General features: G+C 41.9%; 1 protein-coding gene across 1 annotated transcript in view; it reads right to left on the bottom strand.

Moving 5' to 3' along the window:
* Positions 1-7,455: 7,455 nt before the first annotated feature.
* Positions 7,456-19,019, bottom strand: part of pcnx2 (pecanex 2) — a 31,105-nt gene continuing 19,541 nt past the window's right edge. The window contains exons 27-40 of the mRNA XM_073481240.1: positions 17,903-17,961; positions 17,449-17,664; positions 17,108-17,361; positions 15,845-16,078; positions 15,449-15,552; positions 14,627-14,771; positions 13,994-14,224; positions 12,596-12,753; positions 12,375-12,491; positions 10,344-10,522; positions 9,404-9,570; positions 9,244-9,318; positions 8,844-9,020; positions 7,456-7,891 (exon numbers count right to left, since the gene is read on the bottom strand). Coding sequence (XP_073337341.1) covers positions 7,724-7,891; positions 8,844-9,020; positions 9,244-9,318; positions 9,404-9,570; positions 10,344-10,522; positions 12,375-12,491; positions 12,596-12,753; positions 13,994-14,224; positions 14,627-14,771; positions 15,449-15,552; positions 15,845-16,078; positions 17,108-17,361; positions 17,449-17,664; positions 17,903-17,961 — 2,284 coding nt within the window. The 3' untranslated portion in view covers positions 7,456-7,723. The remainder of the gene's footprint in view (positions 7,892-8,843; positions 9,021-9,243; positions 9,319-9,403; positions 9,571-10,343; positions 10,523-12,374; positions 12,492-12,595; positions 12,754-13,993; positions 14,225-14,626; positions 14,772-15,448; positions 15,553-15,844; positions 16,079-17,107; positions 17,362-17,448; positions 17,665-17,902; positions 17,962-19,019) is intronic.

Raw genomic sequence — 19,019 nt, 5'->3', positions numbered from 1 at the left:
AGCTCAGTAAGATGTGCAGCTAGCGGTCCGGACTGGGACTTGATGCCGCGAGCACAGTAGCTTTGGGCAAAGACGTGACAGGGCTAGCCGGTTAGCATGCTAACTTCAGTAGCATTCATCATTCTTTTGATAATTTTCGATTTTATGATTTCAAGTAAAATACTTACATATAGCACCTTTAATCGTCGGCAATACAGTACTCACATGCAGACTACATTAATACCCACGAGGACTTTACTGATATTGCTTCGCTGCTCCGATGAAGAGCTTGTGTGCATGCATGCGCTCAGTAACGATCCAACTCTTGACACCGAAGGATCAACTTTCACACTTTATTGCAGGAAACAAAAACGCATTTTTCGACGTTGTATTTGGACAACTCCGTACGTTTTTTGACTCAGTAGAAGAAGAATGCCTGTCACTCCCGCAGATGAATCCCTTCTTCTGCACAGTAAAGTTACGTTTCCTCGTCGCTGAGTCTACACAGTAATTAGCAAGAGAATGTTTCACCAAGAACCAAGATGATGAAATCATGGTGCAATTAAACCAAGTTTACATTTATAAATTGTGAGATGTTTTACCTTATTGAATACTCGTAACAGTGGGGAGTTAACTGCCCACAGCGTGAGCAGAGCAAGCCAGCAGGTTTACGGCTGGCAGGAGACTCTTCACAGGGTTTACAGGGAGGACAGACACAGCAGAAACCCAGGTAACAGTGTTTTACAGGGAGGACACACACGGCAGAAACACGTGTTTCCTGCTCGCGTCCTTTCCCTTTTAATTTATTGTGACTTTTACACAGTGGGGGAAAAGTACACGGTTGTTTATTTTTAATAACTGCATTTCACATGTGGATTTTACAAGCAATGATGATGATGTGAAGTGACGTAGTGTCATCGCTGACTTTAGATTTTCTCGTCTTTAAATTTCCATGGGTCCCAAGCGAGTGGGTGTTTTTTTTTGAGACGTGGCTGTGGGTTTTATCAACTGAAAAACAAAAAGGTTGAGAGCTGAAATGTCCTGATAGGGTGGAGGAGGTTTGCGAAGCTTTGGCCTTACTGACACGTTCTATTTTTTTTTTTTTTTTCCTTTGTATAAAAAAGAAACAACAACAAACGTCTCTGTAGGCTTTTCACTACCTCTCATGTTGGTTAATTTATTTCACATCTAGTTGTCAATGTACAAGTTGTTTTTAGATCTACTTGAAGCCTAACACTGTAAACAAAAATGTGCACAGAAAAATGACTATGTATATGACCAGAGGGGTTAAAAGAGAGCTTGGCCTAGTTGACATTATTTTTTTGTTTGTATGTATGTTTGTTTTTATTTGTGTTGAGCTGAACTAGATTTTGCATCTCTGTAAAGAATTCAGGAATCCACTGTCTAAGGGCTAATCCCATTTTTGCCTATGCAAATCTGTTACTGTGGGTGAGTTGGGAAAGGGCGAGCTACCGCACCTTTCAGCTGTTTTAGATGGACCATGGTTTACATTGCCCTTTGCTGATATTCTTCAATCTTATTCAGCAAAAATGTACGCTTATTTTTGTTTCTATATAAATATTATATATATACATATATATATAAAACAAGTAATATACAGAGAAAGTAGTATATGCCTTCGTGATGATAAAAAAGAAACCTTGCTGAAAACAAATAAATGTGTTGTTGTCTGACATTATGTGGCTGTGTGCTGGAGTCTTGGTGAGATGAAATAGACGACTGGAACTCAACTTCACCGACTTGTAAAGTTGACCGACCTGACGAAAAAACTCTCATTACTCAGGCTACGACACAAGTAGCTGGCCGTGTGCAGTATTTCCTAACTGAGGGGGAAAAAAAACTTTATTTATTTAAGGTGCAACCACATTGTGACTCTCTGATGTTCAGCCTGTGAGGTAAAGAAGGTATTCGGGGCCACGCAGGATTTGTTCTTGTCATTTTTCATTGTAATGTTTGGTCATATTTAAAGCAAGACTATGTAACTTTTGCGAAACAAAGGCCTTTTGTTGTCACAGTTGACAGCTGATGGATAAGGGATATGATGAAATGTGTAAATGTAGCACAATTAGAGAAGAGACAAGTCATAGGCCCAATCCCGATACACCCCTCGCCCCGACCACATAGCCCTGCTCCTCCCTTTGCTCGTTCACGCCTTGGAGTAGGGTGTCCCAACAACCGTGGCTGGGGTAATTATGTTTTCGGGTTGTCCGCCCATCCGTCCTTTTGTCCTTCCCGTTCCTACGAACGCGATATCTCAAGAACGTCTTGAGGGAATTTCTTCAAATTTTATAAAAAAGTCTCGAGGATGAACTGATTAGATTTTGGTGGCCAAAGGTCAAGTTCATTGAGACCTCACGGTGCCCAATTCTTGTAAACGCGTGGTTTAAAAAACGCCTCATGAGAATTTCTTTGAATTTGGTACAAGCCAATTTTTGGCCATAATTTAAGAATTCATACGATAATTACGATAAGATTTAATCAGTCTAATAGGATAAAATGTCAGAGTTTTGACATTTGATACCCACTTGATATATACATTGTGACATCATCAGCATATTCTGCTAAAAATCTTGTGGCCATTATTCAACACCATAGCTCAAGACAGCAACTTGACTGGTGCACGGAGACAAACAAACTTAATGCAGTAATTCTAGTTTTAAAAGAAAAGAAGCATAAAATGATTTCTTTAAGATTTCTGATGTCTCGGTAGCTAACTAGCTAGCTAGCAAATTTCACATAGTAATGGATGATTTCAACCACTACAACTCGTAACTCTCTTCCTAGGGGTAAGGGAGCGCTCAAAAACAAGGGGTCGGGGTAAAGCTTGGAAATTGGGATTGGGCCTTAAATTTAGCAAGCTAACATTAGCCACCGCAAGCTAGTGGTCACACTTGGCCAAGTAAGACTGAAATGTTAAAACCTTAAAATATGTGCTGAATTGAGCAAAGGTGCATCATTTCATGAACTTGTTGGATTCGCACTGTTTTATTTTTTCAGTCAAAAGTTACGTAGTCTCACTTTGAAGGGCTGAGTTGGAGCAAACCTGGAGTTATTAATGGTATCTGCCTTTGAGATGTGCACTGTCCATACATACGTCACATTTTATAACCAGTAACTCATTAACAAAATAAAAAAAATCCACTTGCCATGTAATAATTAACATCTTATCGTGATTATGTTGTTTGTCAATGGACTTAATTAAACGAGTGCAGCACCGTGTCATCAGCATACAACAGCAACTTATTTTTCTATTCTCGTTCTTTTTGTAGCCACATCCGGTCAGACTATCACTGTGTTAATACGGTAGCGTTGATGCAGAACACATCAGCAGAAGTGGGTTTTTCTCTTTTTGTAATACTCCGCTAATGCAAGATGTAAAAGAAGTCAGTAATAAGTTACTTAAAAGACCATTCGCTCAGCTCTTAGGAGCCACTTTCAGCTTCGAGTTGAGGTTTAATTTAGGTCTGATAATTTATTTTTTTGTACAGAACATTTAGCTCTTGGAAATGAGAATCAGGAGGGTCGATGTACAGATTTTTCCCACAGTTCCTCGCAGTGCATCGTGGCTAAAGAAAGACAGGTTTGTCGACTGATGTTGGTTTGAAACCTGCTTCGTTTGTTTCCCTCAGTTCGATTCGGTGCCTCTTTACGCTTCACAACAGACCTCAATATCTACTTTCTGTCTCTCTTTCTCTGTCTGCATCACTTTCTCTTTCTCGGGCTCTCACTCCCTCTCTCTGTAAAAAATCACACATACGATGCTGTTAATAGCAGTTACAGCAAAAAAATCACACCGATGTTTCCTCCTACATGAATACCGTCACCCTCGTATTGTCTCTTTCGTACCTCTTCCAGAGGTGTTTGTGCTACTTTTGGGAAAGAGATGATGTCTGTGCAGGTACTGGTTGAAGTTGGGTTTCAACAGTTTTAGGCAATCACTTTTCTCTTTATTGATTTAGATGCCTAAGCCTCTTGGTTCTTGTCATGCCTTTGTAGATAGATCAAAGTGGTTGAGAAATGATCAGCAGGTGAAAATGAAAAGAATTTTACTGTCACGATTAAAAAAAAAAGTGACTTTTTTCTATTCAGCATGCTTTTTGCTAAATAAATGAAATAATTCAGTTATTTGCTATAAACGATACTGTATGAGTATGTATTCAAGTACTGCAGTATGCAGACAATTAAAAATATCAGAAACTCTTTTGAGAGGTTCATATATTTCTTCTAGTATGTTTCACTAATATTGACGGTTATGGGTTCTTAATTCTTGTTTTGAGTGTTATGAATTGCCAGAATGACTAAATGACCCTCTTTGTATTAACAAATGTGGTTATTTCAACGTGCATGACTTGCAGAGCAATTTAACCCAGACAGTGCTCGTGCAGCAGGCTTTTAAATCAAGAGTTTGGTCAGTTGAGCTCAAATTTTAATTTATTATTGATGACGACTGAGAGCCTGGCTGTTTTATTTACATCAAGGCAGGTGAAGCTTTATCCTTGTGGTCACTAAGGGTCAACAAGGCAGAGTGGACTGAAATCCTGCCACGCAAAGCAAACGTGACCTCAGTTCATGAGTTCAATAGCTTGTGCAACTTCCTCAAACATCTCAGAGCACTGTGTCCCAACTGTGTCAACCTTCAGGGTCGTGTTGCCCAAGGATCTGATTGCTTTTCATCAGGACTTTGAATTTTATCAAAGGAAACTGATCATCAATCCTTGAGCGGCAAAGTGCCCTGAGATGCAGGAATCCCTTAAGTGTAGCATTGAAAAGACTTTTTCTACCCTGACGACACACCGTCCTCTGTTGTAGAAAAGCACAGCAAGGACTTGTAGCCTCGTCTTACAAGGATGTAAATCTCTAATTCAAGACAGAGCTGGTTCAAAAAATACTTAATTATGTTGGCATTGGCAATTCTCTGCATGATAGTAATATACAGATGCAACAGTAGAATCAAGATTAAAGAAATATTTAGGCCTACACCCAAGACTAGTTTTCTAAAAGACTCACCTCACAGCTTAAATTTACATTAGCTGCGGAGGCTCACACTGTAGTTAAATGTTATGGGTGTGGAGAGTTGTGTAAGACGTAGTTTGACATTTTTGGGTAATAAACTTCTTCACTTTCTTGCCAAGAGTTAGATGAGAAGATCGATACCACTCTCATGTTTGTACGCTAAGAATTAAGCTTACATTACACAGCCAGCAGCTAGTTAGCTTAGATGAGCTAGGACTGGCTAGCCTGGCTCTGTTCGCTTCTTAAGAGCGCTTGTTTTATCTTGTTTGCTTAATTTGTACATAAACTAAGAGCAAAAACGTCCATGTATCATTTTGTGGGGGGTTATATGTCAAATTATTTCAAGACAACTCGAGAAATAGTGATGCTAAATTCAGCTAATCAGCTCCTGGCTCTAGGCTACTCAGCTAACTCTCTGTAAGAGAGTTTCCCAAATGTCAAGCTACTCCTTCAAAAGAATAGATTAAAAAATAGTTCAACATTTTGGGAAATAAACACATTGACCAAGATTTACATGAGAAGATTGATACCACTGTCACATTTCTACGCTAGCAATTAAACTAACGTTACACAGCCAGCAGCTAGTTATCTTCGCTTAGCTAGGATTAGCTAGCTAAACTGCTAGCCAGGCTCTGTCCACATCTAAAGAGCACTTATTTACCTTGTTTAACTCGTAAAAGTGTAAAAACAACAATTCATCATTTTATGGAGGGCTATATGTCAAATTATTCCAAGACAGCTCAAGAACATGCGCTTGCTAAATTAAGCTAATCGGCTGCTAACTCAACGTTCTGCTCAGCTAACTCTCGGCAAGCGAGTAAGCGAATTTCCCCAAATGTCAAGTTAGCTCCTTCAAAAGAGTAGATTTTTAAAATTTTGACAAAGAGAAGGAAAAACAAGGTTGAACTTGCCTGACACAGTGGTCAGATGTCCCAGTACGCAGGCTAACGTTGGGCTACAACAATGCTTCTTTGGTGGTATGTGCCAAAATTATAATCTACCTTTTTTTGTTTCAATGTAAAGGGGTCAAAAGAAAATGTTGGAATATAAACTCACATGTTCTGTTGGACTCAAAATGTTCTTTACGGAAACACGTTTTGTTATATGTCTTTTCACGTTGCTGTCGTGGGTTCGTGTTCATCTTTCTGAATCATCCACATACGTCACAGACTTGAAGACTTTCTATACAGGCACTGAACATGTTGAAGTGTGACTGATGTGGGATCACAAGCAACCATATCAGATCCAACAGAAATTGTTACTGTAAGAAAAAAAAAAAAAGAAAGCTGTTCACCATTTTTGATTTGTTTTGTACTGTTTTAATTTATTTGAACAGGTTTTATTTGAGTCATTGTTTCTGTTTTTGATCTCAAAAGACGCAAAAATTGTTGTTCATCAGCCTTTTTGACTTCATGTGAGTTACCGTCACGTCGACAGCGTGTTCAGTTGTGGTACGTTTTGATCTACGGTTCAGTCTCTGTCCTTGTTTACACAATGACATCTTGCATTAAGAGAAAAACTTCAATCAATGGTAACTGCCCTTGAATATCTGTAATTAAAATAGTGCTGCTAGAGAAAGAAATCTAAATGTAACAACTTACAATAAATACTTAATAGATTTTTGCCACGTGTGACTGTGTCTTTCTTTGCCGGAGAAAAGAAACCAGAGCGATTTCCTCACGGTACATTTCCCATAGCGCCACCATGAGGTTGTGTACTTGGTGTTTAGTGCTCATACACAGATTTAAAGTAAGATGGTGAACATTAGTAACATTATCATGTTAGCGTCGTCATTACAAGCATGTTATTGTAGCATGCCGACGTTAGCATTTAGCGTTAGCGCAAAGCACTGGTCTGTAGCCTTGATAGCAAACATTTGAGGAAACGGCAACAAGAAATTTTGGCGGCAATAACGTTAAAGGGTAAGTTCACCTAAAACTGAAAATGTTCTCATTAGCTGCTCACCCTCATGCTGATTTAAAGTCGGGTAAAACTCCGTGATCCGCAAAACATTTCTGGAGCAAAACAGCAGTGCAGCATTTTCTAAAACAACTGAAATGGAAATGTTTTAAAATGTAAAAAAAGATAAAAAATAAATATAAAATGGCTGCATACGTGGAGCTACTGCTGCAGTTGTTTAGGTGAACGCTGCTGTGGAGAAATGTTTTGTGGACTGTGAACTATTAATTTCCATCTAAAAAAAAAAAAAAAAAAATGTCAAGTCGTCTTCAGCAGTGTTTCCTTTTGCCTTTTCGGGTGTTTAGAGGAGACGAGGAGCACGAAACGCTGACCGGAGGCCAACCGGAAAGTTCCTGGAAAGCTGGAAAACATATTACAGCACTGCTGGTTAGACATTTCTCAGAAACTGCCGAACCAAAGTAGCACACGTAAGAACTTCCCATCATAACACATTTAAACAACAGATTATAGAAAGAGGCAGCGTCATTTAAAAACATCTTTATTTCGTCAGCTGGATCCAACATCATGTTTTCAGACTTGTTTTACATTCAGACAACTGGGTGAGACCACATGCTGAGGACAGGAGAGGAGGCAGGTCGGTGTGCATGGGTGCTCTCTCATACAATCGTCTGTATGGATGTGTTAATACGTCTCTTTTCATACAGTCCTCTCTGTATACGGGCGTGTGTGTATGGGCACTCTCGTGTGTGTGTGTGTGTGTGTGTGTGTGTGTGTTCTCTCTCTCGCTCTCTCAGACAGTCTTTTGATCCGTCGCCTCCGGAGCCGTTGAGGCAGATGCCGAGTCCTCCTGGGTCTTGTCTAATCCCTGGCTGCAGCCTCGGTCACCTGACTGCTCTTTCACCGTGTTGCCGGCGTTGGAGTAGGACGCGTCTATACTCTCATATGGCTCTGATGTCCACTGAGAAGGAGAGGATAAGACAAAAATATGGATTAATGGTGTGTCTTGCTTGTCATTGTTTTGAAAAATCTGCCAATTGATCAAGTAGAAATTGTCTAAAAAGTCACATTTTTCTAGCTGCAATACTAAAGTGTTCTGAGATATTTTCGACTATAAATAAAACAAATATACTTGGTAAGATTTTGAGATAATATTCTTTGTTAAAACCTGAACTGCATTTTGCATCCAGAGTCAAATTGAAAGAACAGGGAGAAGGATTTTAATATGAGCGTCGATCGATTCATTCGCCTCACTGGCTTTTTAAAACTCACTCCCCAGCTTCTCCTCTCCGTGAGTGATTGACTGAAGGCCCGGCAGTTTCTCCCAGAGGCCGTAACACTGATTACACCTCGCAGGTTAAAAATGTTGCATGGATTCAAGGAGTGTCTTACCAGTAGAAAGGCCGATAAAAAGTCAATTTTGTCCAGAGGTGTTGTCTTTGATTGTGAGCCACAGGAGTGCAACACTGACAGAGTTCTTTCACTAGACAGCATGACGGTTAGCTTAGCTTAGCGAAGAGACTAGAAGCAAGTGAAAACAGCTATCCTGACATCACAGGTTAGTTAATGATGTCACTGAGTAAATGACGTGTGTGCCGATTGTGTCTGTAGATCGCAGCGAATCAAAAAAGAGTTTTTGTTAAGTTGTGACAAAAGTTTTTACTGTGAAAAAATAAGGCCCGACCATAAAACACCTGTTTTTATAATGAAGTTTGGTTTACCAGTCAGTCCACTCGACAGACCGCCAGCAGCAGAGGGTCTTATAATGTTACACACAATACACACAATAATAATACACAATACAGGGTTACTGCTGGTGAACTGAGTGAAGGCCATGTTGCGATAAGAAGACCTCACTGTGTATGAGCCTCCAGACAGCAGTGTGTATAAAGAGGCCGGTCTTTGTCCCGTACCTGCGTGGCCCTGCTGCTCGACCTGTGCGAGGGCCCCATGGCGATGTTGACGCTGGACGAGGACTGAGTATCGGTGGTGTTTCCCCCTTCGGCGGCGGACAGCCCAGAGATGACCAGGCCGCTGGAGAAACTACGCTTCCCAAACAGCAGGCTGAGAGTGGACGAAGACGAGGAGACCTGGGCGAAAACACACAGAACACAAATATGCTCATGCACAAACAATTACGAGAGAGAGCAGGCTGCGTCTAAGAATAACTGTACGCTATGATCACATGCTTTGGCCATCAGCTGGGAAATGCTTTATTGGATAAGTTTGCATGATAATCACATCAGTGAAACCCTGAACTTCGATTAGGATGTTATCATGCTCATGTATAAGAGTAAAAAAACAAGCTGGCACCTGGCTGGAGCGCTGCTGATGCTGTGCTGCTTGAAGCTGCGAGCTGATCCCTCCCGCTCCTGAGAGCCGAGGAACCTGAAGAGAGAGAAACATCTTACTGCTTTATTCTCCGAAGACATGAAGCGGTTAAACGTTAAAGGTTGTGTGTGTGTGTGAATACCTGGGAGAATATCGAGGCTATGGACGTGTTAAAGGACAGCTGACTGTTGGACAGACGCTGGACGAGCCCGTGGTTGGAGCCCGAGTCCAGGATGGGCCCTGATTGGCTGGTGACGGGGGGACGCTGACTCTGAGGCTGAACCGACCGACTGCGGTACTCTCTCCTGGCTGCAAACAAACACACAGGAATAATGTCTATAATCAAATATATTAAAAAAAAACAAACAAACAAATAAATCAAGAGTGTAAAGATATGTTTGTTTGTGTACTTTGCTCTGGGCTGAGAAAATCCAGTGAGTAGTTTTTGTGTAATCCTGCTGACAAACCGATCAACACGGGTGAAAACATGACCTCCTTAGTGAAGGTAACAAAAAAACCACTGAGAGTAACCCAACCAGAAATAGTGTGTTAGTCCGTCTCTTCTCTACAATACGCACTGGATCCTACTGAAGAGGAACAATCCTCAAAACATGCCACAGATATATTGTTTTATCGTTTGGTAAAATGTAGAAGAAGTATAATAAATCTGACTCAGTTATGTCATTTATGCAGCTTTATCGGAGTTTATGGATTCGTTTATTCTACATATAGACATTATTACATCTACATGAAATGAAACAGATGCAGTGTGTCGTAGCGATAGATAATTCGTAGTCCTGGTTCGGCTTTTTAGCAGACATAAAACATCACTCAAGACAGTAAAACAGACAAGCAGCCACTACAAACAGTGATTGTAACAACAATGACAAAGAACAACAATTATAAACAATGACAGAAAACAGCTGTTAAGAACAAAAAAGAGAAAAAAGGAAATATGTCTGAGCGTTAAAGTCTGTTTGGCTGTCAAAAGTCATGTAGTCTCACTTCAGGTGTAACAAATAAAAACCCCAAAAGCTTTAACATCCCTGCATGTGTGTGTGTGTGTGTGTGTGTGTGTGTACCTGCGTTGTGGTGTCTGTGGCTGTGTGTCGTCCTGGCTCTGTGCTGGTACAGGCTCAGGCTGTTGGACGTGACGGAGGACGGGCGGTTGTGGCTCAGCGAGGACGAACCGCCGGCACCGCAGTCCACATCCTCCATGTTCACACCGCTGTTACAGCTGGTCAGGTTGTCCTTACGCACCCTGGAGAACACACACACACACACACACACACACAGCTCTGATTTACTTATTCATGTCGGCATCAGCGTGAGGGACCAACACTGGCATAGAGCCATAAAAAATGTATCGAGTCTTGACTTTTCCAGCACACACGCACAAACTCACACGAGTTACGTAACCGTGCGAGCATACGTGACACACACTTCCGTCTTAAATTAGTTAAGTGTGTTCTGGCTGACGAGGCTCGGCCAATCTCCCGGCTCCTCGGCTACTTAGCGATATTAAGACAACACCTTCAACTCGAGGCCGACGAAACAAGATTAACAATCTAATCTTATCTGAAGGGAAAACTCGGCGGTATAAGAAGCTTAAAGGAGAAAACACACACCATTAGCTGAGCTGTAAAGGTTAATGCAGAGCCTATATGATAAGCTACGCTGAAGGTAATGTGTAATGTGCGAGACTGAAAAAGAGAGGATAGAGGGAGAGATGTGGGATGTGATGTGGACTCAGAGGAAGCTCTTTATCTCAAGTGTGCACTCCCACTGTCCCGTTCATGTATTTAAGATTACATTAAGTTGGCGGGGGGAAGTCTCTCCCCCATCGCTGACTTCCACTGAGTCAATATCAGTAAATCCACAAAGGATCGCTCACTCAGCAGGCAGCCGGAGCATTACGCTGCGCTCGGCACATTATCCAGAGTGATTTACACCAAACACAAGCAGCTGGAGGAGAAAACATTATGAAGTTTTTCCGTCAACTCGTGTGTCATCAACTTGTTTGCCTCTCGCACATCATCTTTATCCTAAAATTGCTCTTTAACAGCCCAAAAATTGTGAGGTAGTCAACCTAATGGACCATATTCACACGGCGGCCATTTTCTTCTGATGTGGGAAGATCAAATGTTGAAAATCGAGCTGTAAAACAACATATCTGTGTCATGGTTTGCGTTTTTGGTGAGTCATTTCCTGTTTTACTTTGTAGATTCATCCTCATGTGTCTCGTTGTTACTTTCCACTTCCTGTCTTTATCCTTTTCCCACCCTTATTCTGTGTACACCTGTGTTTTACTTGTTCATTAGTCCTTTTGTATCACCATTTTAGCAAAGTATGAAAATTTGATAACCCGTTAGCTAACATTAGCATTCAACCACTTCCTAGCTAACGTTAGGAGGAGGCTAGTGTTACGCAATAAAATAGAAAAGACGTACATTTATTCCAAAATATAAACGTACATCTTGGACATGTTTATTTAAGCCTGGAAGGGAAAGGCACTGGATGTAATCAAACGGTAACATCAGCTAGGTAGAGGTTGAATGCTAACGTTAGCTAATGGGTTATCAAATGTGTTGTTTTAACTTGAATATCCCTCCAAATTTTCACTATTCATTGTCTTTCTCAGTTCCTGATCAATCGGGAATGAAGTTTTTACGACATGAGCGTGAAGCCTGAGGAACATGGCCGCCAGGTAAACATAGTCTATTCAGCCTACTTGTCAGCAGTGTCACAGTCTCTCGTGAAATGCTATTTTGTCTGCGTTGGTACTTCTACACGTGAGTATTATCCCTTGGCTGAAATTCATTATGTTTGGCCTCTGAGGCTGAAGGATTGGAGGAAGTTTTTACTGTAATTGTGCGCTCTAAAGCCTCTTATCCATCTTATCTAAGGACCCTCAGAGACTGACAGCTGTTCCAGGAAGTGAACCCACAACCCTTCAATGGAAGCATTGTCTTTTTACAGACCGGACTAAGTAAAAAGTGACAAGGGAGTCTTTTCTTTCTATCTTTAGCATGTGAAGAATGGTGATTGACAGTCACAGGGAGAGAGAAAGGGAGACGGGAACATGCAGAAATAATAATTTATCCTCAGCTGACCGAAACCACTTAGTGCAGAGCCAAGAACGAATCACATCCAGGCTCAGAGCCCCTCCTCCGATGCTTCGCAGCGTCCGGTGTGTTCCTGCGTATGATGTTGTTAGTGGTGACACATACCTAAAAAATAATAAAACCACTGTCAGCGACGAGAGACATCTGCAAATAGACAAAACTGTAAAAGTAGGGAAGCATATCAGAACTTATCAGTGAGTGACACATACATGGGGTAGCCCAGCGGCTGGTCGCAGGACGAGTTGACCATGTTCCTCAGCGCTTGCTTTGAGTTCTGGATGCTGCCGCGTTCTGGGTTTCGGTTCCGTAAGAACACCAACTCCTGCTGCTGGCCGGCCCACAGGCCTCGCACACACTCCTTATTGATCTGCAGAGAGAGAGATGGGATCGGATCACTGGCTTCATCCAGGAGACCGGATGTTTTATAGTTTTAACATCATCCTTGAACAACTGAAAATTTACGTTGCGGAGGATTAGCAGGAAATGAGAGCACTTAACAGGTGGTTAGCTTAGGTTAGCATAAAGACTGGAAGCAGGGGGAAACAGCGAGCCTGGCGTCCAGTTCATCATTAATTAACACAATATCTATATTTATTTATAACTTAAGTGCTGTTAGGTGGGTTTCGTTACCTTTAGGCGGAGCCAAAGTATGTGTTTCCAGACTGAATAGTTAGCTGCATGCCGGCAGCAGCTTCATTTTTAATGAGAGACGATGAGAGTGGTATCGATTTTTCTCAACAAACTCTTATCTAGGATGCAATTAAGTGTATGTTGAACTGCTCCTTTAACGTCATCCTCCAACGTCAGACGGTTTAAACATTAAGTGCTGAGAGTTAAGTAGAAATCTGAGCACTTAAACTAAATGCAGAGTCAAAAATATTGATCATAATTTTACTTTTAATTCTCAGGAAAGAATGCAGAATAATTCCCCCCTCTTGCATGAGCTTGTGTGAATCTCTGGCATAATCTAACATTCATCTTCTTCATTCAGTCATTTATCATTCTTTGCCTCCGTCCCAAAGATAATCTGTGCTTCTCTGTGTGACTGACGTTGGTATGACTCCTGTGCCTCGATCCTTTAAAACTCTCTGCAAGAGACGGGAATTCGTCTTTCTAGGACGTCTGAAATCTTCCTGCGCATTTCTTTTTCTTTTCCATTCCTTAGTCCGTCTCTTTGCCGACTCATTGAGAGGGACTGGGTGCAATAGTGCAGTGTACTACATGTCGCATAGTGCCAGAAAAACAGGTTGTGATAACTAAAATGGGGAGAGGGCGTGAAGATTTGTCATTAATCGGGAGAAATACTGGAGAATTGTGACCCCTGGAGTTGAAAAACAGGATTTTCAGCTTCTACAGTTAAACAAAGCATCTTAACAGAGTGTCAGCTGAACACTTTTCTGTTCAGATGTTCTTTAGTTATGATGAAACTGCAGCTTGTGAACATTAAACTGTACTGATAGTGAAGTGATGCTGATTTGATGCCACACCTCTAGGATGAACTTCGAAAATCCAAGTGAATACAGGCAGGTTTGTCGTGCTATATGGACACTGCAAAGACATTTTTCCATAGAAATCTGAACATTTTAAAAACTCTACTTCCACCCTACCTTGATGACCTTGAAGCTGAGGTGGCGTTTGTACAGCATGATGATCTTATACTCGTCCGTGCCGTCGTCGATCATGTGCCTCAGCGTGAGCAGCGTGTCGCGGCTGGACAGCACCGCCTTGCGCCAGGCGGGGTCACTCTCGTGGCAGATGACCAGGCTGCTGCGGTAGTTTGTGATGGCTTCGTACAAGATGGATGCCTCCTCGGTCTCCTCCAGACAGGTGAAGTGATCCTGAAAGGGCAGGAGAGGCGTGATGGAGGACTGCGGGATTTGATTTGATTTAAGGAAAATGTCAACTCCGCGGCAAAGGGTGGAAGAAATATTGTGTGGTTTTAATAAATGCGGTGTAATAAAAGGTAGAATCTGGTCTGAAAGGTCTGAATCTTAGTGGAGCAGAAGTATGAAGTGGCATAAAAAGAAAACGATCGAGCGCATCAAAATTTGAAAAACTTCAGTGCTTCCACCACTTCTCCAGGGATGAGAAGAGGCCATCATGAAGATATTTATAGAAGCGTTAAATGATGCACAAACGTCCAAGACTGAGTAGAGTGTGAGGGAGCAGAGAAAACTGTAGTTAAAAACAAAAATGTAAAGGTTTCATCGACACGTGCATGAGGACACAGCTCACGTTACCTGATGCAGTTTGAGGCTCATCCTGACTGCAGGAGCCACGACCTTCTGCAGGAGGTCCAGGTCAGCAAAAACCCACTCGTCTTTGGTGGCGATGCGGAAGTCGCCTTTAAACAAGGTGTTGAAACCGTACAGGAACGACTCCAGACTTTGAGAGGAGGGCCGGGGCGTGTGGGGGGAAAAGACAGAGAAAGTTATAAACAACACAAAGACAGAAAGTCATGAGAACAGTGAAATCTGTTTGAGTGATCAAAGATTTAGCCGCTAACGCCCTCTTCTGGTGCATCTGTGAAACTGCAGGTAAAAAATCTGCAGCAGCTGCTCTTAATAGTGTTTTTACACATAAACATATTTTTCTTCTCTTTCCAGCTTTAAGACTGTGGTGAAATCAACTGAGTCCAGGTCGTCTGTGTGCAAATGTTTTATCTGATTATTTGTGTGCTCTTTCTGTTAATTCGCTGTTGTAACTCTGCGTTGCCAGGTCTCCCTTGTAGAAGAGATCTGTGACCTCAAACAAACCTGCTTAAATAAAGGCTGAATAAAACGAGAAACTGAAAAGTCCAGCCGCCGACAATATAGCACTTAGTATTACCATGACCATGAACAACACAAAACCAACTCTTTTGTGATCCTAAACCTATTAGATTTGACTGTATTTAGATGAAAAAGGCAAAAATGGCAGTTACAACACTTAACATTCACCCTCAACTGACAAATGAGGGTGTGAGCGTCTCCATGATCTTCTCACACAACTTAATTCAAGGATGAATTAGAGGCAGTCCATTTGTCTACTTGTGTTGCTGTTTGGTTTGTAATAAACTTTACCTGTTGGACATGTTGTGCGACGCCGTGCCGAGTGATCTCCTCCCCAGGACGGACAGCGCGTAGCACAGAGTGACCAAATGAGAGTCTTCATCACTGTCCACAGGCTGGAGACACATCACACACGATCACAAAGACGGGCTTGTAATTCAAATTGACAATTTGCACCTTTAATTCAAGCTTAATTTCCACTTTAATGCAACTTCTGCCCTCATTTCACATTCCTTAATGAAAAAAAACGTTCTTATAGAAGTTAAGTTAATATAAGTTATCTTTATGAGAGAACATTCGCTGGTTTCAGCTTCTAAAATGTGAATATTTAATGTTTTTCTCAGACTTTCAGAAGTAGAAAATCCCTCAGCTGCTCTGACCCATAAGAGTAATCTTAACGTGATGTACCGTCTCCATCTTCCCAGCACAGTACTGGATCCACTCCAGGTAGACGTTGCAGAAGCTGGCGCGCGTCACCCCCTGCAGGCAGTGCACGTAGTCTTCATCGATCTTCACGCTGAAGACCTGAGGGTCGCGCTCGATGTGGTGCCACTTGGTGTAGGACTGCACCGCCTCCTGGATGGAGGCATCCTTCAGCCAGGTTGACAGTTTGGGGGAGTGGATCAGGTAGTAGATGATACTCTGAGAAAAACAGGGACGCACCATCAGAGGAAGGTAGAATACTGAACACAAGGACAGCAGAAGAGAAAGACGGCATGTTACAGCTGCTGGAGTGACTCCTGGCAGGCTGCCATTTGTAATAATGATTAATGAATAAGAGTCTTCATCTGCCAATCAAACTGTTTAACCTTTTGGCCCGTCAGTGGAATATTCAATTTTCAGTCCGCCACTGAAGTAAAAGTGACTGAATATTTTGTAAGTTGATGCATTATTTAAGCTGCACTTGGTGCCTTCACATGCTGATGACTCTTCATATTAACATACTATAATAACAGCTCAGAGACACAGAAAGAAATCAGTTTATGTGACAGGGACAGCACATGTAGGCAGTTACATCTATTTAAAAATGCAACTGATGTGATGTATACAGGACTTCTAGACATGGCTTACAGTCTTCGTCCCTGCGTGGAAATGTTAAAAGCCGGAAAAAATGTAAACTAGAGTGCATACCTCCTCCCAGGCCCAACAGTCTCCTTTAATTCAGTCAAGCAGATCAGTTCAATCAAACTTGACAACCCTGCACGAAGCATCCATAACTGCTTAGCCATGATTTGATACTCATACATGACAGTCACCCAAATATGCCTGCATTTTATCATCAGGATCCGTGCATCATTCCCTGGGAAATTAACGGAAATGTCCAAATATCTTGCAATGTTTAAGAAAATCCTGCATCCGTCCCTTTATCTGGATCTGCAGCAAAAGTTAACGGGGTCCATTCTGGGCTGAGACCCGTCCTCCATCTAAGTTTTGTGGAAACACGTCTCAAAAACCAACCAAAGAACAGACACAGGTGTTCTTTGGTTGGTTTATATTTTGATTTTCCTTTTTGTTCAAGTGGTATAAATAACAACATTTTTCATGAATCAGTTTTTTTGATAAATTCAAGTGAGGTGAAGTCAATTTTTCTATGAATCCCCAAATCACAAATTAGTCTCAGAAGGCTTCACAGTACACACACATGAACAGAAACAAGAAAATGACTTGTACCTTCAGGTAGTAGGTGATGAGCAGCTTTCGTAGATCGTACACCTGCAGCATCGTGGCGGCGTTGTTCTCACTGATGCTGTAACCCTCCAGCAGGTACTTGGTGGCCATCACCTCCCAGGCCAGCCAGCGCAGGTTGAAGGCCGCGTTGCACGACAGCATGTGGGGCAGGTGGCCCGGCTCGCAGCAGCAGCAGGCGTCGTCTTCCTCCACGCCCTCAGTGATGGCCTCCACCTCTCGCTGCTGGCAGTAAGTACCTGAGAGACGGAGGCGAGCAGCCAGATGGTTAGTCAGCTCGTCGTTCGCTCAGAGAGGAAGATGGAGGGTAGGTGGTCGGACTGTACCTCTGAACTCTAAACCCCTCAGCTGGAAGGTGACCAACCCGTTGCCGATCTCGATGAGGTGGACCAGGGCGTTGAGGTAGTCAGAAGCCAGAATGAAACAGTCTCCGGCGCTGTAGTTGCCCCATCGGCCCAGCATGAGGTCGCCACAAAGAGAATTCTGCAGTGAGCGGGTCAGGTACTCATAAAAGATGGAGTTCAGGTTGCTGTCATCACACCCTGCAGGAGAAGGACAGCCAGAGGTACAGACAGACAGACGGATGGACGGGTGTCAAGAAAGGACAAAGTAAGTGAAAGCTGCTTCCTTCTCTGACTGTCTGATGCTGGCTGGATATGGAAAGAAACAGCATCGATCTCTTCACAATGAACAAATCCAACACATCAAGTAAGTTTTACTTACTTTAATATGTGACTCTCAGAGAGGACGGGACATTTTAAACAGTCAGAAACAACTCACCCGTCTCCTTGTCCACTTGGGACACCAGTCTGCTGTTAGAGTTGTCGATACGCTTCGTGCTGCAAGAGATGTGAGACAAAAGAAACAATAAAAAACATATTTTGATACCAAAAGGCACCAATAATTTTATTTTATTTAAATGTTTTTCTTATTTTATTTGTTTTTTGTTTTTTTTTGTTTGTTTGCTTTTGTTTTTTGCTATTTATTGTCAGTATTTATCTGCTTTGTAAAGTGTCCTTGGGTGACTTGAAAGGTGCTTATAAATAAAATGTTTTATTATTATTATTAGAATTATGCTGTAGTGACAAAATGTTCCCAATACAGCTTCAACAATCTCAGTCTATGAAATGTGAAAAATGCCTGTCACAATTTCCCAAAGCCCAAAGTGACGTCTTCAAATTGCTTCTCTTGTCCAACAAACACTCCAAAACCCACAGACTCTTCATTTACAGTCATAAATGACAAGAGGAGGAAAAAGCACACACATACTTTACTCAGGTAGAAGTACAGATACAGATAAATGACTCTGGCTCTGAAATGAACTCAAAGTATAAAAGTAAAAAGTTTCCCTCTGAAGGACATTTCTGTACTTCACTTCACTTCACGTCATATTAATATAATTCAAAGGCCGTTAAACTTAAAGGCAGAATCAGTAGGATTTGTTCGAGCTGTTCATAAAAGCACCAGAACGATAATCGACTGTTGAATCTCATTCCCAGGACGTCAAATAACAATACTTTGGGTTGGTGAAGCGTCCTGAGCAGCAAAACATTGAGGGAATAAGAAAATCCAGGCAGAGGGCTGCAGGGTCTCTGCAGATACGAGACACTAACACGTCTTTTGTCCCCATTCGAGTCTCCCTCTCTGTCTGTTTCTGTCTCCAGTAATGATGCAAAATAAAAATAATCGACAATTCCCCTCAAATGCATTAAAACTAAAGTTACAAGCCTGTTTTTAAAAGGTAAGCAATAGAAAGCACAGATAATTGTGTAAAAACGTAGGGAGTAAAGGTACAAAGTTGCAGAACAGCTCACACACATCAATATTTATGAATCTATCAAAACCTCCTCAGCCACTGACGCGCCTCAAACTACACACTTTGAGACTAAACTGTCCT

Source organism: Pagrus major, chromosome 15 (assembly GCF_040436345.1).
Source record: "Pagrus major chromosome 15, Pma_NU_1.0".
Taxonomy (NCBI): Eukaryota; Metazoa; Chordata; class Actinopteri; order Spariformes; family Sparidae; genus Pagrus; species Pagrus major.
This window is presented reverse-complemented; position numbering and strand designations above follow the sequence as displayed.